Here is a 24906-nt window from a genome sequence, read left to right as displayed (position 1 = left end):
TTTTACATAGCACGAGAAGTTCTAGCCAGAGAAATCAGACAAGAAAAAAAGAAAAGAAAAGGCATTTAATCAAAAAGAAAAAAGTAAAATGATCTCTGTTTGCAAATAGCATAATCTTATACGTAGAAAATCCTAAAGCCACACACACACAAATACACAGAGAGAGAGAGACAAACACACTGTTAAAACTAACAAATTCAGTAAACTTGCGGGATACAAAGTCAAAATACAAACATCGATGGCATTTCTATACATTAACAAAGAGCTATCTTTGTTCAATTTAAGCAGTTTAGATTAAAGTGCACGAAAACTTAAATAGACATTTCTCAAAAGAAGAAATTCAAATGTCAGACAGGTATATAAAAAGGTACTTAACACTTAATCATCAGGGAAATGCAAATCAAAACCACAGTGAGACAGCACCTCACACCTGTTATGATAGTTATTATCAAAAAGGCAAATGATAAGTGTTGGCAAGGAGGCAGGAAAAGAAGAACTTTTGCACACTGTTGGTGGGAAGGTAAGTTGACATAGCTATATGGAAAACAGTATAGGAGTTCCTAAGAAAAGTACAATTATCATATGATACAGCAATCCCACCTCTGGGTTTACATCCAAAGGAATTGAAATCAGGATCACAAAGAGATACCTGCACTCTCACATTAACTGCAGCGTGAGTCACATTAGCCAAAATACGGAAACTACCTAATGTCCATCAGGATATCGATGGATGAAGAAAATGTGGTCCACACCTATAACGGAATATTCTCCAGACTTAAAATAAGGAAAGAAATCCTGCCATTTTCCACAGCATAAGTAGAACTGGAGGACATTATACTAAACAAAATAAACCAGACACAGAAAGAGAAATACTGCGTGATCTCACTTACATGTGAAATGTAAGAGTCACACCCATCGAGGCGGAAAGTAGCATGATGGTTGCCAGGGGCTAAGAAGGGGCACATAAGGTGGCGTTGGTCAAAGGGCAGAAAGTTCCTGTTATGCAAGATAAATAAAGTCTAGAGATGACTGTACAGCCTGGTGACAAGAGTAACAGTACTGTATTGTTCCCATGAAATTTGCCAGGAGGAGACATTTTAAGTTCATCTCATTCCCTCACACATACATACAACACTCACAGATGGGAAATGTGAAGAAGCGATAAGATGTTAATTAGCTGGGCTGGGTTGTAGTGATCATTTTGCAATGTATACAGGCATCAAAACATCAAATTATACATGTTAAATATATATAATTTTATATGTCCATTGACATATCTTAATAAAGCTGTTAAAAAATAAATGTAGAAGACTCCAGAAGCTTTCTTGAGAAACAGACGATGATCCCTAAAATTCTATGTGAGTAAAAAGGAGGGTTTTTTTTGTTGTTCAGAGTGGGGGTAAGAGGACAGAGGAGGGAATTAAAGAGAGAGAGAGAGACAGAGGGCAGGAAGAATGGGAGAAGGGGAGCGAGGCGATGGGCCCTCCTGCGTGACGGCCGAGGCTCTGTGCTGCTCAGTGGAGGTTGAGGCTGGCGAGCATCCTGGACCCTGGGAGTCAGGTTGGCTGGTCCCGTATCCACAATTCTACTGCTTCTCCTCTGACCTAGGGCCCAGGCTAGAGCCAAGGCTCCCACTCTGTCCATCTCTACCTGCATCCACTGTTGCTGCCCTCCTCTGTCCACTCTCTGCCTGTCCCACAGCAGGGTCAGGACCAAGGTGTGGCTTGGGGAGGCTTTGGCCTAAACCCTGAGATGGCTTTGCATTGGCTCCCTCCAAAGTCACCCCAAATAAACTCACAATAAAAAAACAAAACAACAAAACACACTAAAATAGACTATTTTCTCTACAAACACACCACCTCAAAGAGTTCTTAGCACAACTAACTTCTCAACCAGATTGCTGGAGCCTCTCCTCCATGACCATTCGGGTCACTCAGGGAGCACTTGGAAAGGAAGATTCCAGATAGGTTCCTCTTGGGTTTTAAAACTCCCCAAACCTTTCTTTGCATGGGAATAAAACTCAACTTTATAAAGAGGCAAGCAAGTTCCCAGGCAGACCCCCCTCTTCTTCCCACTCGGCGTTCATGCTGCCCCTCATTTCAGCTGCTTAGAACAATCCAGGGTTCTCTAGACTTACAGCCTTCACAGCTGCCACTACTGCCTAATTTTTTTTTACATGTTGGGGGTAAATAACCCATAAATAAATAAACAAGAAACTGTAAAGAGACAAATTCTCATATGGGAGCTCAGCTAAGGACTCCTTTCATTCATTTATTCATTCAATAAACGTTTATTAAGGCTCTACCGTGGACAAGGTACTGGGTGATTTTGCTGAACCAGATGAGATCTTGTCTACCCACCAAATAGCCACGATACTGGGAGGTCTATGAATGTCATCATCCAGGATGCCATTCTCAAAATAATGTGGTAGGATACCAAATATCATCTCCTCTCCAGAGCCTGGCAGGAATCTAGCATTTGTGAATGGAATGTGATTTCCGATTGTGATTTGAACCTGATTATAATTTCAGCTACCCAGCTCAGAGTGAGGGCAGACACTCTGTCTATGCCTGGTGTTCATATGCCTACTCACACATTTGCAATGCCCTCCGAATAAAACAGGCAACAAATCTGAGTGGCAGCAAAGACTAGCATCCAGGCACACAGGCTCCCAGCAAGCTCCTTTGAGCCTTCTTTATGTTCCCTCCGCAGCTGAAACAAAGAGAAGAGGGTCTGACTCAGACAAGACAGAAAAGATTTTAGACATCATGGAAGTGGGACTTCAAGACTATTCCCTGGGAGATGCTTAGAGCATGAGAAGCAATTCCATTCCAGCACCCAGCTCTTAGACAGTGAATTAAGAAAGTTGAATGTAACTTCTTTTATTTTCTGACCATAACTACTGGCCTCTAGCTGAAAGCTCAAAAATATTAGTGACCAAAAAAGAAATCCAAACTATGAACAGAACCATACCTTTGTATCCAGTTGTCTAAACCGATGCCTCATTCTGCAAGGAAGTTAAAGGAAAAGAAAGAAAACAAGAGAAAAAGAGATTGAGAGAGGGCTATTAGGTTCCATTTTGCAGTCTTTTAGAGTACAGAAGGCAAGTCATTTTCGCTCTCAGCTAAATCAAAGCTCAGCTGCGTTTACCTTTCTTTCTGATTTTCTTCCTACGACCCAAACAAAGCAGAACCCTCTCACATCACAGTTAGAAGCCCAGCACATAAATGCTATCTCTGTTGATGGGGTGATGAAAAATGACTTGTAAGGGCTGTCTTTCCCTTGCAAAACCAAGATCTCAGAGTCTAGGGACAGAGGAGAGCTTAAGGCACCACCTCTGTTGTTAAAAGAGAATTAGTGGCCGGGCGCGGTGGCTCACACCTGTAATCCCAGCACTTTGGGAGGCCGAGGCGGGTGGATCAAGGTCAAGAGATCGAGACCATCCTGGTCAACATGGTGAAACCCCGTCTCTACTAAAAATACAAAAAAATTAGCTGGGCATGGTGGCGCGTGCCTGTAATCCCAGCTACTCAGGAGGCTGAGGCAGGAGAATTGCCTGATCCCAGGAGGCGGAGGTTGCAGTGAGCCGAGATCGCGCCATTGCACTCCAGCCTGGGTAACAAGAGCGAAACTCCGTCTCAAAAAAAAAAAAAAAGAGAATGAGCATCCCATGCTTCTTTCAATAACTCTATTGAACCCAGCAAAGGTACTAGTTGTGCTTTTCCATACTTATATTTTGTTAGAGAAAACCTGAGGTGTGTTTTGAACTCTCAGGAAGCGTGACAGCTGTCAGTGAAGAACGTCAACCTTCACACAAGAGCACCGTCTATAGACTTCACATTACTTGTGAGCCACCTACAGACTTAGCTATGACTTATCTATTTCTATAAGATGTATAATAAATGTATTTATTAGTCACAAGGATTTTTATAACAGCTTCATGAGATTCGTAAATGAGTTCAGGATTTTCTTAGGGGCAGCCTGTAACAGAGCAACAAGATGGTTTTATCTATCTTCTGATCTCTGTACTTCTTCACCACAAAGGCAAATAGGTGTGTGGCACTTGCAAGATAACGCCAATGGCCCATGACCTGGGAGTCTTACCAGAGCCCACCTCTGCAGCTGCAGCAGGGCACCCACGCTCTCATCACCTATTTCCACAGCCCTGCACCGCAGGCTCCAAATACCTCTTTCTCCCCAGGGCCTTCAAGGACAATTGGGATAGTAGGTGGGTGGCCTTTTTTCCCTTCTCCAAAGGCTGGCACACACTAATGTGTTTGTCATTTTTAATTGCCTGGGTAATATCTTTGTGGTGGTATTGCTCTTTGTTGAAAATGCTCTTTACTGAGTTTGCTCAAATAAGCTGCCTACGTTCCTTGGGCTTATGCCTACAAAGGGACCCTTGCAAAGCAGCCAGGGGTGTCTGACATACTCCTCTGAAGTGTCGTTGGCTTTCGTGTTGATCTTGACAAGGTAATTTTCCTTCATGACACCCTCCCACGCCAGAGTCTCGTTGTCCTCATTTTTGAAACCTTGAATAATGAGAAAAAGAAAACATTCAAATTGTTTCATTTTCCCCTTGCTTCCTAAATTAGGATCCTCTAGGCATTTTGTGAGACTCTGGAACTCAGAATGTGATTCGTCCTGCACAGGCTGGTCTGACTAATGTTGCTTCCTGGTGGCAGCATCCGAGTGATGGAATAGTCATGGCTTTCTCCGTAACAGTGAGGAATTGGAGCTGCCTGCGTGAAATGGGAATGCAATCTTTATTCTAAATAGACATCGATCCAAATCCTATCTGTGTGTTTTGCGACTTAGCAAAATCATTCCACTAATGAAATTAGTTCTCACATTTGATATGTGCTCTTCTTCCGTCTTGATGACATAAAAATGCAAAACCATTCAGCTGGATAATTGCTGATAAATTGTATACTTACTCTTACCCTAAAACTGGGGTAGAAGCTCTGTGGAGAGGAAAATAAGCCCAAGACATAGTTGCTGTCCTTCTGAAACATGAGATGTGGCCCTCGAAGAGAATTCACCTAAGATGGGGCATGCCATAAGACTGGTCTGGGGCATATTCCACTAAGAGTCTTAGTTCAATTTATCATGGTGCCTGAGCCTTTCAGATGACAGGGGGAAAAAAAGGACAGATCCACATGTCACCTATATTTCAGGTACGAATGCAAATTCACAGGGATAGGAGAGTACATATGCTCACACAGGTGTCCGCTTGGAATAAATGTATGTAGTTTTTAACTTTTGAGTTGCCATTTAAATGTATTCATCAACATGTTAGAGTTTAGAAATAATTATAAGATTTTTCTGGATTTAAAAAGAATTAATTGGGGGTCAAAGACAGAACCAATACCCACATGGCTGAATTTAAGCAAATTCTTTTTTCTTTTGTTCTTCTTTCTTTTTTTTTTTTTTTTTGGTGGAAATGGAGTTTTGCTCTTGTCGCCCAGGCTGGAGTGCAGTAGCACAATCTCAGTTCACTGCAACCTCCGCCTCCTAGGTTCAAACAATTCTCCTGCCTCAGCCTCCTGAGTACCTGGGACTACAGGTGCATACCACCACACCCAGCTAACTTTTGTATTTTTAGTAGACATGGGGTTTCATCATACTGGCCAGGCTGGTCTCAAACTCCTGACCTCAAGTGGTCTGCCTGCCTTGGCCTCCCAAATTCTGGGATTGCAGGCTTAAGACACCATGCCCAGCCTAGATTTAAGCAAATTCTACATAGCAAATATGGATTTATTTTTAAGTGTGGTTATTCACTTTACAAAATAATTCTTAATTAATTTTTTAAAATGTATTTTTCCCAACAAAAAAGTTTCAATGTCTTTTCTTCAAACAAAATCAATGAGGGAGTTCAAAAGGAGTGCTTAAAAATCAGCATGGAAAGGGTAGACACTCCTGGACACAGATAGTCAGAGAGCGAGGATGACAAATGACCAAAAAAATAAAATAAAAAATGACCAACCTCTGTAACAGTCAAAGAAATGCTGATTGAAATGATGGCATAGCATTTTCACTAACCATACTGGAAAATTAGCAATAAAATAAAGATTGTATCCTGCGTTGGCAAGAGCGGAGAGAACAGGCCTCCCATACCACGGGGAAAATCCAGCAGTTGTTGCTGCCTTAGGATAATGGGGACCAGAAGGTGGAGGAGGGGGAACAGGCAATATACAAAGACTTCAGAAGGGCATACCCTTTATTGAGAAATTTCCCTTTAGAAATAAGTCAAAGGAAAAAAGTATTAATGTGCTCAAAAACGAATGCAGAGAACTCTTATAGCATTATATGCTAACAAAAGCAATCTACATGTTTAATAAGGAGCTGATTAATCATGGTGCATCCATAAGCTGAAAGACTACTCCACAGTTGAAGGTTGTCATATAGATTGGATTGTTACTTGTGGATACGGAAAAAGTTTGCAATGTATTATTAGTTAAGCAAACAAGTTAGATTATGAATGTGTGTGCATAGAGCAATCCAATTACTATGTACCCACACGAGAATGATAGAATACCAGTGTGTTGACAATATTTACCTGTGGATGGTGGGTTACATGTATATTACATGCTCTTAATCTTTATTTGCGCTTTTCTATATTTTCCAAATGTCCTATTATGAATATGGGTTGCTTTCCAAATCATACAAAAATAATACATTTTATGAAAAAGCAATTAGTGGATAGTATACTTTTTTATCACTTAAAGATGTCACCAAAAAAGTATCAAAAGTAAAACTTTGGATTCTATTTTTCTGAAAGTCATTTGAAAAATCCTGCATTTTTTTCCTCCAAAGAAGAACAATGCCAAAATTAAACCCATGACGTCCCCATCGTTTGGAAGCAAAGCAAAGCACATTTAGGAAATGAACTGCCAACTAGAGGCTCTGGCAACCGCCGAGTGCTGTGGTTTCAGGCATTAGTCATCTCCAAGGAGGAGAAGCAAATGAGCAGGCAGTGACCAGGCACCCTGGAGAGTCCGCAGTTAGTAAGTGAGGCTCTTGGCTCTCTCTGTCCCATTACCACCACACCACCCAAGGGTGGAGACAGATCCTGTCCTTCTGCCATCTCCTAATCTCGCTGTTTCTTCATTTATTCCTGAGAATAAAAACTGTCCGAAGAGGGATAATGTCAACGGTTACACCATTTCTCTGATTATTATGAGATTGTCACCCCCCAGGGGCCCACTTGGGAGACAGGTCCCAATTCATTCATTCACATCTGATTTATCTGGTGGCCTCCTTGGGTTGAAGCCCCTTTTCATTTGCTGACTAAATTGGGGGATTTGCTCCCATTTTATGTTCATATTGTGCTTAATCATTAAATAAGTTTTAGGGGAATGTAGAGAAATAGGAACACTTTTACACTATTGGTGGGAGTGTAAATTAGTTCAACCATTGTGGAAGACAGTGTGGCGATTCCTCAAGGACCTAGAAATAGAAATTCCATTTGACCCAGCAATCCCATTACTGGGTATATATCCAAAGGACTATAAATCATTCTACTATAAGGACACATGCACACGAATGTTCATTGCAGCACTGTTTACAATAGCAAAGACCTGGAACCAACCCAAATGCCCATCGATGATAGACTAGACTGGGAAAATGTGGCACATATACACCATGGAATATTATGCAGCAATCAAAAATGATGAGTTCGTGTCTTTTGTAGGGACGTGGATGAATCTGGAGAACATCATTCTCCGCAAACTGACACGAGAACAGAAAATGAAATACCGCATGTTCTCACTCATAGGCGGGTGATGAAAAATGAGGACACATGGTCACAGGGAAGGGAGTACTAAACACCGGGGTCTATTGGGGGGAATAGGGGAGGGACAGCGGGGGGGAACAGGGGAGGGATAGCATGGGGAGAAATGCCAAATGTGGGTGAAGGGGAGGAAGGTAGCAAAACACACTGCCATGTGTGTACCTATGCAACTATCTTGCATGTTCTGCACATGTACCCCAAAACCTAAAATGCAATTAAAAAATAAATAAATAAAAACTAAAAGTGTTAGGGGAATGTAATGGATTTTGTCCTGCCTTCTCAACCCCATCCCTAGTCTGGGGTGCTGATTTGTCCTTCCTTAGACACTGAATTTCCTGATTCCCCTGGTCCTGGACCGAGTACGGTGTATCTTCAGAGAATGGACCTTTATCCCACACAGCCTCAGCCCCTCCTCCCACACACCTCCAACCTGAATCCCACTCGTGATGGGCAGTTAACTAATTTCACAGAGCAATTAATCTCATTTCCAGACAGCCCACACTGTTCGACATTGTTCTTTCTACTGAATCAAAATCTTCCTCACTGCAACTTTTAGGCATGGTTTGTTTCTTCCCTGAATCATTCAGAAAGAAGCATGATGCTTGTAGGGCTTCTGTTACATGAAGGCACAGAATGGCCCCCTAAGCCTTCTTCCAGGTCCTGTAGCCATGGCTTCAAGACAGAACCAAAGAGAGTCCTGAGGCATGTCATAGTGTTTCTAGTACTTGGGTGCCATTTTTGAGTACAGTCAAATTCCAGATCTGAACTTCCAAATCCTATGCCTGATATAAAGACTTTTGTGCTTTTAGTTAGAATCAACTCACTTTGTCTTTGAAGGCAAAGCGATGGGAAGAAAGACAGCAACTTACCCTAATTGTCAAAACACTTTCTTCATTAAGAACAGCAATTACACAGGTGTGATCGTTAATGACATCCCCAAAGTGACATTTAACATCTTAAAATAATGCTGTTAAAAGAGTTGACTATGATGATTCTTTAAGGTGTGGCAGGAGTTGGGGGTTGTGAATACATTTATATTCTGAAAGCCAGACTTTGGGCTCATAGCTATAGGGAGAGCACAGAAATATGTTATGATCAATATTTAAAGTAGTATTTATGAGTACTTAGTCTCCATGTGTAAGTAAAGAACCCCACAAGAAAAGATGGTTCTTGGCAAGTTAAATGTTTCTTAATTGCCACCAATTACCATGTCTAGGTTAGCAAAATTTATATTTTTACTTTCTGAATCTTCAAAATTTTTGAGATTACGCTGAAGGCCTATAGGCAAAATCAGCCCCCTATGGAACATGAATCCAGTGGTGGCAGTTAGTGACCATTTTATCAAATACCCTGCAGATAAAAACAGAGGGCAACACCTGTCCAGCAGCCATTGGAAGACACACCTGTGGACAGTAGAAAGAGGATTCAAAAAGCAGAGAGAAGAACCACCTATTCCTTCAGTCATGTGTACTGAATTTGTCCTTAGGTTTTCCAAATTGCCCTTGACTCCAAATTTCCTATCTAACAGTGACTTTTCTTTTTTCAGTAGTGTTCCAGGTTGGGGGGGGTCACATCTCACCACCCTCCCCTTCTCCAGCATCTTCCCCCTGAGTCACAGGAGTGAGCATCAGAATCTGAGAAGCCTAATTCCACGTGGTGATCTGTGAGTCTCCCCAAACCGGCCCTGGGAGTTTCTTTGCTCACTTCTGCCTTGAGGGAAACAAGTCCAATCATCAAAGAGATATCATGAAGTATGTTTCATGATTCACGTCACCATTTCTTGCACTGTCACGTCACTTGTCTACGTTTTTTCCTTCCTCTGGGATTCAGGATGGCACATTGCAACTTGGCGGGCTGGGAGCAGGGGGAGGAGGAGGAGGACTGTATGGAGCCAAAACGTGTCTGTAGGATAGAGCCCAAGCCTTACATTCATCTCCTACAATCCTCAGTCCCAAGGACTCCTCTCTCCTGTCCTCCTACCTCTCTTAACTCCCTCCTCCCTCCACCCACTCCTCGCTCTGTGGCACCGTCTCAGCCTCTGTCCCTTTTCCTGTCTAATTCCAATTCATCTTTTGGGTCTCAGCTTGAGTATTCCCTTCCTCCATAAATCTTCCCTGATGCACTCTAGTCAAGGCTTTAAATGTCCTCTATGTGGCCATCACAACCCCCTGCACATTCCCTAAAATTACTGTCTCCCACACTTTTTAATTAAGGCTTTTCGACCTTCATTCTCTGCTCCCCACTACCCCAGATGATGAGCCCTGTTCAAGGGCACAGATAGCTTCTATCTTATTTAGCACCATATCCACAGGGCCCACTATCCTGTGGTAAGCTCTTGGCACGCATTTGTTGAACCAGCTCTCCCAGGCCCCCTCACTCCCTGCATCACAGGCTCTCTGTGAAGTTATCTACCTCACCTCTGGACCAGCTCCCACTGAATCATGGCCCGCAAGCCCAGCCCATGTGCCTTTGTTCATGGCAGCATCCCCAGAACTGAGAGTTCATGTTTGTGCGGGACTGACCCCCCCTCCTGCAAGAGGATTGCTTTTACACTATTTATTTTTATAGGTGCTAAGGGTGGCGGGGGGAGATGCTCTTTTCATGCTGTCCTTTTCTTGCCTATGCACAATTTCCACCCATCCTTGTGCTCACTCAGTTTTCCAATTTAGATCTGTGGGTAGTGTGGGGTGTGTTTTACAAAACTCTACCAAAGTGGACTGTGGCAGGAAATGAGGTTGGTAGGCTTTTGCTTTTGAAATTTACAAGAACTCAGTGATGTTCCTCTCTTTTATTCCCCTACTTAGACATTTTATGAGAACTTTTTACTGGTTTCTGGGGGCCATCCAGAATACAAGTGATGATAGGGTTTAGGACACACTACCCCAACATATGGCACCATGGCATATTGAATATTTTAAACTGAAAGAATTGGAGAAAAGCATAGAATTGGGAAGGTCTCTCTGATCTGGCTTTTCCCTGACCCTCTCCCCTGAAGCAGGTCATATCACCTAGGAAAAATTTTCTGACTTTCCCCTACAGCAGGTCACAGGACCCTTATGTGAGAGGCACCCTCCTTATACCGAGAGGAAAAGAGTGTCCTCATCTCCAGAGACACAGGGATGCAGAAGGAAATGTGAATCCATGGGCCTTGCTAAGTTTCCCAGTTTATTACCATGGGATCATACTCTGTTTGCCCTATCCTATTTCTCTACAACCCTCCACTCTCCAATAAACCTACTATTTAAAAATGCTCAAATTTGGCTGGGAACAGTAACTAATGCCTGTAATCCCAGAATATCAGGAGGCTGAGGTGGGCAGATCACTTGAAGTCAAGAGTTTGAGACCAGCCTGGCCAACAAGGGGAAACCCTATCTTTACTAAAAATAAAAAAAATTAGCCTGGCGTGTTGGTACACACCTGTCATCCCAGCTACTCGGAAGGCTGAGGCATGGGAATCGCTTGAACTCAGGAGGCAGAAGATTCAGTGAGCCAAGATTGCACCACTGCACTCTAGCCTGGAGGACAAAGCAAGACTCCATTTCAAAAAAAAAAAAAAGGTGTCTCTTTGGATCTTCCTTTCCTTATGAAGGCTCCTATGTCACATAAAACTTATAATAAATTTCTATGCTTTCCTCTTGTTACTCTGTCTTTTGCTATAGGAATCTTAGCCGTGAGCCTAAGATGGGTAGAGAAAAATATATTTTCCCCCCTATGGTAACAAGATAACTGAATAATTATAAATATCAAGGAACCCATTTCAATTCCAAATTGACAAAGGTTATTTTCTGGAGCCATGTTTATGTATTATTAAAACATCCACGTAGGTACAGGTGTGGTGGCTCATGCCTTTAATCCCAGCACTTTGGGAGGTTGAAGCAGGCAGATCACCTGAGATCAGGAGTTCAAGACCAACCTGGCCAACATAGTGAACCCCCCATCTCTACTAAAAATACAAAACTAGGCAGGCATGGTGGCAGGCACCTGCAGTCCCAACTAGCTCCTCAAGGGGCCAGGGCAGCCAGCTTGGGCACAGCACAGCACAGCACAGCCCTGCCCCACCCTGCACCAGGAGGGGCCCACAGGATCATGGGCAAATAAATGGTGGGTGTTTCAGGTCACCAAGATTCAAAGTGACAATAATATATAACTGATCCATTTAGAGACCCAAAATGGCCCTCCTTTTTTTTTTTTTTTTTTTCATTAGAAGGAAACCGAAAATGAAAATTGTGAAGGTACCAAAGCGTGGTCCAACCTGAGTCATTAACTCTGCAACACTTGCCAGCACACAGGGCCTCGTTAAGACTAGAAGGGTGACCAGCAGTCCCTGAAACCAAGGAGGTTCCCAGAAGACAGACATTTCTGTTACAATTGGGATAGTCCTGGGAAAATGGGCACAAACTGCTCACCCTAACTGGATGGGCACAGGCTGCTCACCCTAACTGGATGGGCACAGGCCACTCACCCTAACTGGATGGGCACAGGCTGCTCACTCTGATTGGATGGGCACAAGCTGGCACCCTAACTGGATGGGTGCAGGCTACTCACCCTAACTGCATAGGCAGAGGCTGCTCACCCTAACTGGATGGGCACAGGCCACTCACCCTAACTGGATGGGCACAGGCCACTCACCCTAACTGGATGGGCACAAACTGGCACTCTAAATGAATGGGCACAAGCTGGCACCCTAACTGGATGGGTGCAGGCTGCTCACCCTAACTAGATACCAGGATGCAGGACTCTCAGTACTAAGATGAGGAAGTCCTGGGCAGACCACAATGAGATGGTCACCCTAGGCCCTAGGCACATTTGCCATCCTGAGTCCCTTCCTTCAGAAAAATATATTAAAAATATTTTATGACTTAGTTGGCATAAAACAAATAGATTAATATATATTAGAACACTTTCTTTAATCTAAAAGCTCATTTTTTTCTTCTCATTTTTAAAGAAAATTTGAAGATGTTCAGGAGCCCTTGAGGTCCTGTGGGCCCTGGCACTGTGCCTGATGGAGGAGCTGGCCCCACAGCTGCCTCCCCACCCCAGAGATGGATTCTTGGGTTAGATCTGAGGTTAAGGGGTGAGGAAAAAGGCCCAGGGTACCCATTCTATCTTCTCTTTTGTGTCCAAACATCCAGAAAGATAAAAACAGGCCCCTTCCTCCCTGCATGCTTAATCTGGTTGAGGTGTAACTGGGAGCCAGAAAGACGGTCTGGCTTATTGGCTCTGGGAGAAACGCAAGCCTGGTGTGGGTTCCTACAGGCCCAGAAAGACAGCTGGGTGCCAGTTCCCTTCCTTCGAAGGACATATGGCGATAGCTGCTCCATTTCTGGGGTAGGGAGAAGCAGCTGAGTGCCCCAGTTTGTGAGGGCTAAGAAGGTAGGTGACCACACAAGAGAGAGAATGATCCATAGTCCAATGTGTGGATGGGTTGACACCTGCCTTCCTGAAGAGGTTGGTATGTGGAATGTGTGGGGTGGACCTCTGGAAACCAGAGGCTGGGGTGGGGGACAGCCATCAGAGAAAGCCAAGTCCTAGGAGTTGGAGACAGAAGGGACAACCAAGGACTCTCTGAAGGACCCTTTTGTGCCCACACAATCAGGATCAGTTTCAAACATGTGCCAGGCCAGGGGACACGGAGAAGCCCAGAACAGCATCGCTAAGAAGGGGCTTTCGGCTCCCCTTCCCATCCTGTCTCTCTGTGCTCCAGCTGCGAGAGTCAGTCCCCGCAGAGAGAAGGGAGGCACCAGGAGAGGGGACAGCCCACTGCCCATCCTTCCTGGCAGCTCCACCAGCTGGGAGAGGTAAGGGGGAGGGGAGTCTCACCTCTGAATAGCAATTAATAGGCTGGTTAATACACTGAACTGCACATTCCTATTTCTAAACTGAGACAATGTTTTCTCAAGTAAAACAATTGTAAGATTTTCTGTTCCTAAGCAGAATCACAAACCCTCCTGGAATCAGGTTTAAAGGTTCCTAGAGAATGAATTTCATGGGAACAAGGAAAAGCAAAAGCAAAAGTCATGATTGGACCCTATCCCATGAATTCTGCCTGTTCAGCATACTATTTACATTATTATTACATCATTTGTCCAAACGTCATTCATTCCCCGCAAATCAGAATATCCCAGCAGATCTACAGGCTTTCTTTATCTACAATTCCTCTAGGGCAATTCACTGGTTGGCCTGATGCCTGATCTTTACAGATGTACAGATGTGAACAGTGGAATAACTGTGAATAATTCCTTCCTGTTGAGATACAGACCAGGCATCCTTCCCTGAAATTAATCACTGCTTCTGATCCCGAGCACACATGGACAAACCACTCACAGCAGACAGAAGACTCCACGTTTTTCTCCTTGCAGCAACACTTGAAGCACTTCTTCACCACCATGTAGAAGTAAGCGAAGACAACAAAGGGGAAGGGGATATTGAGGCGGCTGCAGTACTCCTGCACCAGGAAGTACCTCTGGAACTTCCAGACCTGGTCATTGTTCTCCTGGACGGTGCCCACCGTGTAGCTGGTGAGGGAAGAGAGAAAGCCAAGACTTAGCATTCCGCATGCCTCATCGCTAAGTGGCCAAGTATGGCAACAGTGGCTATTACTGCAATAGCTGAAGTCCAGACAGGAGAGAAGAATCCAGACCGATACAAGAGCCAAAACAACTCAGCAGCAAGTCAAAGTGATCTTCAATTCGTGCTGGGCCAAAAGTATGTCTGGCTTTTGGTGGGTTTTTTTTTTTAATCACAAAAAAAGTGCTCAACAAACTTTAATATTATTTTATTTCAAGATCTTTCAATGATTCTTTTTTTGTTTATTTCTTATGATGTTAGATACAAAGTGGTCCAAAATATCAACACTCTTAGGACTAGCATGGCGGCCGTCATCCATGTCTAAGTGTGAACAGCCTGGCAAGAAAGCAGCTTGTTAGTGTTTCTCAAGAGCCTTAAGAACGCTCATCCCTTTGACCCAGTGACTTTACTCCTGGGAGTTTCCCCTAAGAATAAGGAAATACTAAGAAAAAGCACATGTGTAAATGAATACATATACATGTCTGTTGGCCAATAGCACCATAGGTAACAGCTCTTCCCACCCCTACTCAAAGAGAAAGAAAGAAACTGAACATTCATCACTAAGAAAATGTGTCACACGTTACGGTTAATCAATATGGTTACATTATGCAGCTATTAAAATTATGAATAATTGTTATACTTTGCAGAAATGCTTATCATACATGTTATATGAAAATAATTAGGCTCAAGCTTGTACTTACGATATGGCTTCACTATGCAAATCTCAATTCACAAAGAAATAGATCAACCAGGTATGGCGGTCACCTCGGGCATCACATCTTGGGTGCTGTTTATTCATTCTTTTCCATTTGCTTTCCAGCATGGTGCAATGAGTATGAATTACTTCCATAATTATTAAAATGTTTATTTTGTGTCCTACTCCAAAACTGATAATACCAATGATTTTTCTGTTATAAATTAAAGCCAAATTATAAAACAGCTAACACTTATTATATACCACTGTTTTAGGCAGTTTGCTCAAATTAATTGCCTTAGTCTACAGACAACTCTCTGATGTCTGTCTATTATCTAAAATGTCTATTATCACCTAATGAACAGATCACAAAATGGAGACACAACAAAAGTAAGTAAATTGTCTGAGTCCCCCAGTTAGGAAGTGTTGAATCCGGGATTTGGACTCCGCAATCCAGCCCCACGTCTACTTGCTTCACTGCCACACGATACCCCCTCACAGAAGGGAGCGGGAAATGTTTTAAGCAATGCTCAGTTTCAAAAAAGGGGTTTGAGATGTGCTTCATTTCAAAAGGTTTTTATTGGGTGACTCTCTACCTTAGCATTTTAGATAACTACAAAGTATATTACAATTTGTGAAGTTCAACCACCCGAGACATTTTTATTGCTAATATCAAATCATCCCTTCAAGAGCCAAAGAAGCTGCAATGAACCATGCGAAGGCTATAAGCAAATCCTGATGGGAGGAGCATCAAATTCTCCAAATTCTGGGGAACATCCTCAGTGAGGAGACCAGGAAGAAAAATCTATTACATGTGTTGTGAGGCCTCATTCTTGCCCCTTAATACATTACATTTTATTACATTAGACTTAAATATCTTAAGCTAAAAAAAAAAAAAATCAGACACCTCAGCTACTCAGGAGGCTGAGGCAGGAGAATTGCCTGAACCCAGGAGGCGGAGGTTACAGTGAGCCAAGATCGCGCCATTGCACTCCAGCCTGGGTAACAAGAGCAAAACTCCATCTCAAAAAAAAAAAAAAAGAAAAAAAATCAGACACCTACACCAAACACTATAAAATATCAGATGCCTATGCATAACACCATGGTTATGGCTCTGCTTAAAGTTTACCTTTGTTTATTTTGGTGTTTAATGATGAATGGTACACCTCTGCAATGTACACTAGGGCCCGGATCCTGTGGAAGGTGGAAGGCAGACTTGTAGCAAGTGCCTCTTGAACAGGGTGAGATCTTTAAAGGGAAAGGATTCATGTTTATTGAACACCTCCTATACATAAGCTCCTACACTAGGCATGTAAAATGGTTACTCGACTGATCCTCTCATCAGCCCTGAGTGGTAAATTGCTTAGGGGAAAAGCATCCATGACTGGGATGTATTGTAGTGCCACAGATCGAATCCAGCAGCCAGCCTGGCATTTCTTCCAAATGTAGGTCAGGTTGCTCTGAAGCTAATACAAGCATCATTATCCACCCTCCCTAGTCCCAGGTGGTTCTGTTGCCTACAACATGCGCTGCATGCTTCTGCTGCTGTGACGAGACAGGTGTGCCTGCAACAGCCCCAGAGTAAAGAAGTCCAGGCTGAGAAGTGGCCAGAGAACACAGTTTATGACGTGGGCCAGAACAACTATTACCGTTCAAAATATTGTCCTTGGAGGCAACTTGAAATCTTAGAATTTTGGAAATTTAACCTAAAAATAAGAAGCGATGAACATGAAACGTTTTAAGCAATGTTGTATTTCAAAAAAGAAATAGATGCTCTATTTCAAAAAAAGAAATAGAAAACTTTGACTATATATCTAGTCAAAAATGGATTATACTGACTTCCCAAAACTCTAACAGCTAAGAAAAAAATCACAACAACTGCATCCATTTTCACGCATTGATGCTGTTTTCCGAGGTATTATTCAGAAGGAAGTCATAAGTCCTATGGAAAGGAGAAGCTTCCAGGGTGCTCAGAGCGAGGAAGCCACTCTCTCTGGCAAGTGGGCCTCTCCTCTTCCTCAGAGAGCTCAGCGTGGAAACGCAGCCCAGAAGAGTCCAAGTAAGAAGAGATTTATTGCACCACGGCTTAAGTGCAAAAAAAAAGAGAAAGATAATTTAATGAGGAGACTTGTTCCAGAATAAATAAGGAAAACTTTAATATCCTTCCTATATACCAAAAAGTAGCCACTCAGAGTCAAGGAAATACATATCTTCTAGATCATCCAAAGTAGGGATTAGAACACTGCAACTTGGGGGCCAAGCCCCCCACCGGTTTTTGTACAGCCCGTACAGAGCTAAGAATGTACAGAGCTAAGAATGTCCAAAGGACCATAAATCGTTCTACTATAAGGACACATGCACAAGAATGTTCATTGCAGCACTGTTTACAATAGCAAAGACCTGGAAACAACCCAAATGCCCATCAATGATAGACTGGACTGGGAAAATGTGGCACATATACACCATGGAATATTATGCAGCAATCAAAAACGATGAGTTTGTGTCCTTTGTAGGGACATGGATGAATCTGGAAAACATCATTCTCAGCAAACTGACACAAGAACAGAAAATGAAATACCACATGTTCTCACTCATAGGCAGGTGATGAACAATGAGAACACATGGATACAGGGAGGGGAGCACTACACACTAGGGTCTATTGGGGGGAATAGGGGAGGGACAGCAGGGGGTGGGGAGTTGTGGACGGATAGCATGGGGAGAAATGCCAAATGTGGGTGAAGGGGAGGAAGGCAGCAAATCACACTGCCACGTGTGTACCTATGCAACTATCTTGCATGTTCTGCACAGGTACCCCAAAACCTAAAATGCAATTAAAAAAAAAAAGAATGGCTTTTACAAATCAGGGTGGTGTGGGTGGGTACAGCATTGGGGAATACTGCTTCTTTCAACACAGCCAACCAAAGACCCTGGCTGGCCCTTACAGAGAAAATCTGCGATCCCTGAGCCACACACAGGGCACACAGGCCAGTGCCCATGAATAAGGCTTCGTGTTTACATTATTCCCTGATTTAAAGAGCTCTGCCTCGTATGTCACCGATCATTTGTTCCGCAGGACAGCCAGGTTGACTACACGGGCCCTCCCGCTGGAAGGGCAGATTCCTCTGTACCTCAAGGGCAAAGGTGGATCCCATGAGCTGCGATGCTTTCCCAGACAAACAGCAAGAACCCTTATGGGCATCCCAGCGGGGGCATGAGTGAGCCAGCTGATAACTGGACATTAATACCCAAACGCTGCTTTGCATAAATAATGCATATTCATGATCAGCTAGGCCGAGGTTTATTTATACACCGAGGTCCACCTTACCCGGACGGCAGCAGCTTCCAAAATGTTCTTTTTCTCTCAAGTCAGTCCGGGCCTCAGCCAAATAGACATGAGGGTTCTCCAGGGGGGAGCTCCTAAATGGAGCAATGCTTCCACCTGCTTTCCTAAAATAATGTTTATATTCTGTAGTCATTGTTTTTGAACTCTGTAAAGGAGAGACTGAACTCTGCAGTAAAGGGCTTTCTGGGTCAGCACATGCATACCCCCTCAGCATAGCAAGCATTGGAGTGGCTTAGAAACCATCTCCTGTGCCCAGGGTCTCACCCGCCCCAACTCAGATGGTTCTTGAAGTCTCCTTGACAACCAGTGGCCATCTGGTGTCATCCCTGAGAGAATTCTGCAATTTTCCCTTTGTGCATCTCCAGTGCTATCTTGTGCCCTTGGCGTCCTGTCCCTGGCAAACACCCAGCTGGCTGGAGATTTGCAATGACAGCTGAGGTCCCTCTCCTGAACCTGAGCACCTTCAGCTGAGCAGGAGAGGAGGCGGAAGGGAGAGAGGGACAGTAGCTCAGAAACTCACCAAGAGTGGAAATAGTACTAAGAGGGAACAGACATTTAGAATTCAGATAGCTTTGTACATAAATGAAGTCCAGAAGTACGTCAAAAGAATAATACACCGTGACCACAGGATAGGCTGGCTAAATACTAAGAACAGTTATATCATTCATCATATACAATGCATCAAAATACTAGATCAAAAGGAAACATAGCATTTCAATAGCTGCTAGAAAGTCTTCTGGCAACATATAACAACCTTTTCCGATTAGGAAAAAAAGAGAGAAAGAGAAAGGAGCTTAATAAACAAAAAAAGAGGAGGAAACTTCTACGACATGATAAAAAGAAGAAAAAAAAGAGAAAGATAATTTAGTAAGGAGACTTGTTCCAGAATAAATAAGAAAAACTTTAATATCCTTCCTATATACCAAAAAGTAGTCACTGAAAAAACATAATAGAAAAAGTACCTTACTGTTTTTTCCCCCAATATAAGTGTCTGAAAATAAATTAACAAGAAATCTTCCAGATCCATATGAAAAAGACCATAAAACTTTACTGGGAAATTATATATGTCTGAATAGATGAAAATCATACCATTTCTTCCCGATAGTGAGATGCCAAATTCTCTTAAATGGTTCTACAAAGCTAACATCATCACAATAAAATTCACAAGAATTTTTGGGGAAGGAGAAAGAGAAAACATTCACAAGTTAAGCCTTAGGCTCCTCTGTATGATTAAATATACAAGAACAGCCAGGAAAGTTTTGAATAAGAATAACAAGGGAAACTTGTACAACAGATGTTAAAACAATTTTTTTTAAAAAACTTCAGTAATCAAAGCCATTTGGTAGTAAAAACCAAAATACAAAGACAGATCCACAGAACAGAATGCAAAGCCTGCTAAAAAAATTCACAAAGAAAAAGCAGATTCTAAAACAATGGCAGAATTTTCAAATACAGTGAAGTAGGAGAAACTTGTCAGCTAGCTCTCTATCAGACGGACACCTTTAAACTTTGCACGGGTGTCTTACTTCTTCCTTTATCACTCCTTCCCTGGCACACAGGCAGTATCTAACCAGTACTGCACCATGGCCCATGGTGACACTGACTCCTTGCTCTCTCTGATGCGCCAGTGTGTCTGTTAAACTGTGTAACACATCCTGATTCCCCTCTCATTCTGATACATCAAAAAAGCAGGCACAAAGCCAACAACAGCCAACAGTAAGAGATGACCAGCGACTGGATCACACTGATTTTGAAAGTGATCTTTCAGGTTAGCATACTGCTAACAGAGTAACCAAGACTGTGCCATATACCTGCACAAAGACTCATGACATTTTTCTTCACCTTCAGGAAAATGTCCAAATTCTTTAATATGCCATAAAAGACCATACCCTAGCCCCTGCCTAACTTTCTACCCTCCCCGGCTGTGGATTCCTCCCCAGACTAACGTTATCTCCCTCCCTTCTCCCTCTCCTACCAACACTCGCGGCTGTAGGTACGTGATCCTCCAAGCAAACATCACCTCCATCTACCGACTGCTGCAGACGCTAGTGTCCCCCAGCCAACACTCTCACAATTAATTACTCCTCCTCTGCAAGTAGCCTCTCCGTGCTGCTTACATTATATATATTGTATTCATACGTGTCCATGTCATCTCTTCCCTTCACAGCAGGGGCTTAACCTTTCTCTGCCTCAAACTCCTTATGTGTAAGACGGCAATAAGGCTGCACCTGAGGCAGGTTAGATAAGGTGGTCAGAGCTTCCCTTGACAGGAAACAAGAAACTTGTCAAATTGATGAAGAGAACCAACCGCCTAACAGTGCGCAGATTGCATCCTGAGCTGGTGGTTAGAACATCCTATAGCAAAAAGGCAGGAGCAGAAGGGAAAAATTCCCACGTTTGCACAAGCACAGAAACCCCGGCTTAGTGTCCTTGAGCTGACCTATGCTCATTGTAATAGTAAAAAACACAGCCCTGGGTGGAGATTTAAAATGCTCATGAGACGTGATGAATGCAGAAGCATGTATAGCCACTGCACATGTGGGCCTAAGAAACCACTCGTAACATGCTTAAGCAGCGTCCCTTCCACCCGTTCATGAATAATCACGCAAATTTCCCATTAAAGGAGATCCCCTCGTATCAGACAGCGCTGTCTGGCCTTTGAGTAGCCTTTCTGACCAGCTGCCAGAGGGTGTTTTGGCTTTGCAATCAACTCTTCTGCTTGCTTTTACTTTTGACTCACTTTCAAATTATTTTCTGTCCTGAAGTCAAGAACCTGAACTAGCCCACCAGCTACACACGTACATAAAAATGAGTAATCATTAAATGAGGTGACCCCTGCAAAGCACTTGAACCTGTGCCCAGCATGGGAAAGCTTCAATAAATATTAGCTATCGTTACTATAACAACTATCTGCACTCCTCTTTTCACCACGGTTCGATAACCTCCCTTAGACTGTTCACGCAGCACTCAAACCTTCAGTTTGTATTGGGCTGTTATTTTCTTCTTTCCACTTTTCTGCATGTTTATATTCTTCCTGAGATCTAAAAAACATTGTTAGAAATTATTCTACATCAAGACGTGTTTGCCGAGTCCTTTTTGGAACTGCATGGGGCGAACTGATCTTAAGGATACGATGCTGCTATGTGCCCTGGCTCTGGTAGGTAGACCTGGAGCCGTTTTCTGACTTTAAGTTCACTTCCTGTCTCTGATGAGCCACAAAGGGCCTGTGATCGATAATTTTAATGTAGAATAATCGCAGATGTTCACATCCATTTCCTTTCTCTGTTGAATACCATCTAGAGAGCACTCCAGTACTCCTTCAGAATTCCCAAGAGCGCATTTGCATTGCAGTTAATAAGGTTGCCACTGTGTATGGTTAAGCTTTTAAATGAATATTTTGATGTGGTGCCACGGAAGGGTCAAGGCTGGGCCATCTGCTCGCAGAGTAAGCCCTGAACAACTTTAACAATGACCAAAAAGAGTGTTCCGAGGATTCAACCCAAGGATCACAACGCAGCGTCTCTTGCTGTTCTGAAGTTACAAGGAAAGGGCCTCTGGTTTAAGCTGGGGCTAATCGAGGAGGCTCCCCAGGGGAAGAAATGTCACAAGTTGTCACACTTTAGCACCGAATGGGGCAACAGTGGGATGTGATGCAGTGCCTCTGGCCTCATGGGGAAGAGACCCGAGTTAAGCCAGATAACACGTGGCCAGAACCACAGACGCTGAGCTGTTGGAACTTCATCTGAAAGTGACAGATGAGGCTCCCATCCTGCTCAGCTCCAAATTCAATCATTTCATGATCAAAATTCAGGTAACGGATTACAAAAGTGCCACGGTTCTCGTGAATGGCTCCTTCAGACAGCTCCCAGTGCATCGACTGAAGAGCGCTCTAAGTATTCTACCATGTACCTCGCTGAGATTTACTACGTCAACATAACTCAAAGGCTTTAGGAGCTGTTGGTCTTTTTGTTTAACGTCTGTAAATACAGTTGGTGGTAAGTTCGTGCAGGAACTTCCAGCGTAGCTACGATATCTTATCACCATACAGTAAGGCCTGAAGCCTTCCCACTTCCCCCTCGCCTTTGCTTCAGGTTTGGGGATTGGTGTGCTTTTTCTCCCTCTCATGCGGAGACCTGATCACCCCTCATCTCCTGCTTCTCTCTGCAGCTCAGACGTTGGCCTCCTCTGATGTTTGGATACCATTTGGACATCACGACATTGGCCGGCTGCCTGTGAGTCTGACAGGCTTCTGGATCCCCAAGTCCTGGCCACCAACCCAGTGGTGAGGGAGATAGTTTCACCTTCCCTCCTTAGGGCCACGTGGAACTAGCATCCACATAATCTTCATGGCCCAGGCACCGGGCAGAGAGCAGATGTTAAATATTTACCTGATGATTCTCTTACTGATTTGTTACTCGCCATTGATGCATGTCAGTATATAATACACCAGAAAGCTAAGCTCACAACTACTAACTAAACAATGAACTAAACATGGGTAAGAACCCATTTTTTTCATTCTTTGAATAAACCCACACAGTACCAGGTGCTGATCTTCATCCTCCAGAGTTCACCATCCGGAAGGAGAGAAGGTTGTCACTATGCGAGTTAAAGAGTGTTGGCCGGGCACGGTGGCTCAAGCCTGTAATCCCAGCACTTTGGGAGGCCGAGGCGGGTGGATCATGAGGTCAAGAGATCGAGACCATCCTGGTCAACATGGTGAAACCCCGTCTCTCCTAAAAATACAAAAAATTAGCTGGGCACTGTGGCTCACGCCTGTAATCCCAGCATTTTGGGAGGCCGAGGCGGGTGGATCACAAGGTCAAGAGATCGAGACCATCCTGGTCAACATGGTGAAACCCCGTCTCTACTAAAAATACAAAAAATTAGCTGGGCACGGTGGTGCATGCCTGTAATCCCAGCTATTCAGGAGGCTGAGGCAGGAGAATTGCCTGAACCCAGGAGGTGGAGGTTGCGGTGAGCCGAGATCGCGCCATTGCACTCCAGCCTGGGTAACAAGAGCGAAACTCCGTCTCAAAAAATAAAAAGAGTGTCATGTGGGCTCAACGAGTCTCTACGTGAACTGGGGAGGACATCAGGTACCACTTCGGCAAAAGATGATCCTTGGATCTGTAAAGAGCAAGCAGGAACTGGGCAGAAGGAGAAGTTTGGGATGGAATAGGCAATCCAGACAGAGGGCAAGTACATGCAAAGCATCAGGCATGACGCATCACCCTGTTTAAGGACAAACATATGGAAGTCCTGCCAGGGGACAGAGAGCAGGGGATGAAGATGGTGGGAAGCTGAGAAGCCTGAAACTTATCTGGAATGCTGTGTGGAAATACTGAAATCCTTCCAGAATTTTAAGCAGAACAATGACTGTATTAGTCCGTTTTCATGCTGATAATAAAAACATACCCAAAAACTGGGCAATTTACAAAAGAAAGAGGTTTTAATGGACCCACAGTTCCACATGACTGAGGAGGCTTCACAATCATGACAGAAGGCAAGGAGGAGCAAATCACCTCTTACGTGGATGGCAGCAGACAAAGAGAATGAGGGCCAAGCAAAAGGGGTTTCCAAAACCATCAGATCTCATAAGACTTACTCACTACCATGAGAACAAAATAGGGGAAACTGCCCCCATGATTCATTTATCTCCCACTAGGTCCCTCCCACAACACAGGGAATTATGGGAGCTACAATTCAAGATGAGATTTGGGTGGGGACACAACTAAACCATGTCAGTAATGTTTTAGAAACATCACTTTTGGTCACAGTGTAGAGAAGACTGGAGTGGACTGGAGAAGGATGTCTCTGGACACTGGAAGACCAGATGGCCACACACTGCTCAGTCCCTTTGACATGTGAGATTCCCCTGAGGTATGTGCTTCCACACAGCCCTGCCCAAAGGGAGACCACTGACCAAATAAGGCAGGTGACCCCCATCTGTAGACCTTGGGCATCTCGGAATCTCAGGGCTCTATCTGACAATTGTCTTTCCTTATATTCTTTTCTAAATTATTAATATAATATGTGATCATTGTAACCATTGAAATATATACTTGATTTTTTTAAGTTCTTGTTTCTATTGTTAGAAAACAATATTATACCATAAAAATTATGTGCAGTTTCCTTTTTTTTTTTTTTGAGACAGAGTCTTGCTCTGTCTCCCAGGCTAGAGTGCAGTGATGCAATCTTGGTTCACTACAACCTCTGCCTCCTGAATTCTCCTGCCTCAGCCTCCTGAATAGCTGGGATTACAGGTATGCACCACCATGCCTGGCTAATTTTTTTTTTTCTTTTTAGTAGACACAGGCTTTCACCATGTTGGCTGGCTGGTCTCAAACTCCTAACCTCAGGTGATCCACCCACTTTGGCCTTCCAAAGTGCTGGAATTACAGGTGTGAGCCACCGTACCTGGCCATGCAATTTGCTTTTTATATTTAACAAATATCAGCCTTTCAATTCAATACATATAGATCATACTTTGTCTTTTTAGGAGCTGCATAA

General features: G+C 43.5%; 1 protein-coding gene across 1 annotated transcript in view; it reads right to left on the bottom strand.

The window, feature by feature from the left end:
• Nucleotides 1-24906, bottom strand: part of TRPM8 (transient receptor potential cation channel subfamily M member 8) — a 98196-nt gene that overhangs the window by 5823 nt on the left and 67467 nt on the right. Inside the window, exons 22-24 of the mRNA XM_002749913.8 lie at nt 14117-14307; nt 4433-4532; nt 2974-3007 (exon numbers count right to left, since the gene is read on the bottom strand). Of these exons, the coding sequence (XP_002749959.1) occupies nt 2974-3007; nt 4433-4532; nt 14117-14307 (325 nt within the window). The remainder of the gene's footprint in view (nt 1-2973; nt 3008-4432; nt 4533-14116; nt 14308-24906) is intronic.

The sequence above is a fragment of the Callithrix jacchus genome, chromosome 6 (genome assembly GCF_049354715.1).
Source record: "Callithrix jacchus isolate 240 chromosome 6, calJac240_pri, whole genome shotgun sequence".
Classification (NCBI taxonomy): domain Eukaryota; kingdom Metazoa; phylum Chordata; class Mammalia; order Primates; family Cebidae; genus Callithrix; species Callithrix jacchus.
The sequence above is the reverse complement of the archived record's forward strand: the minus strand, read 5'-3'. Positions and strand labels throughout refer to the sequence as shown.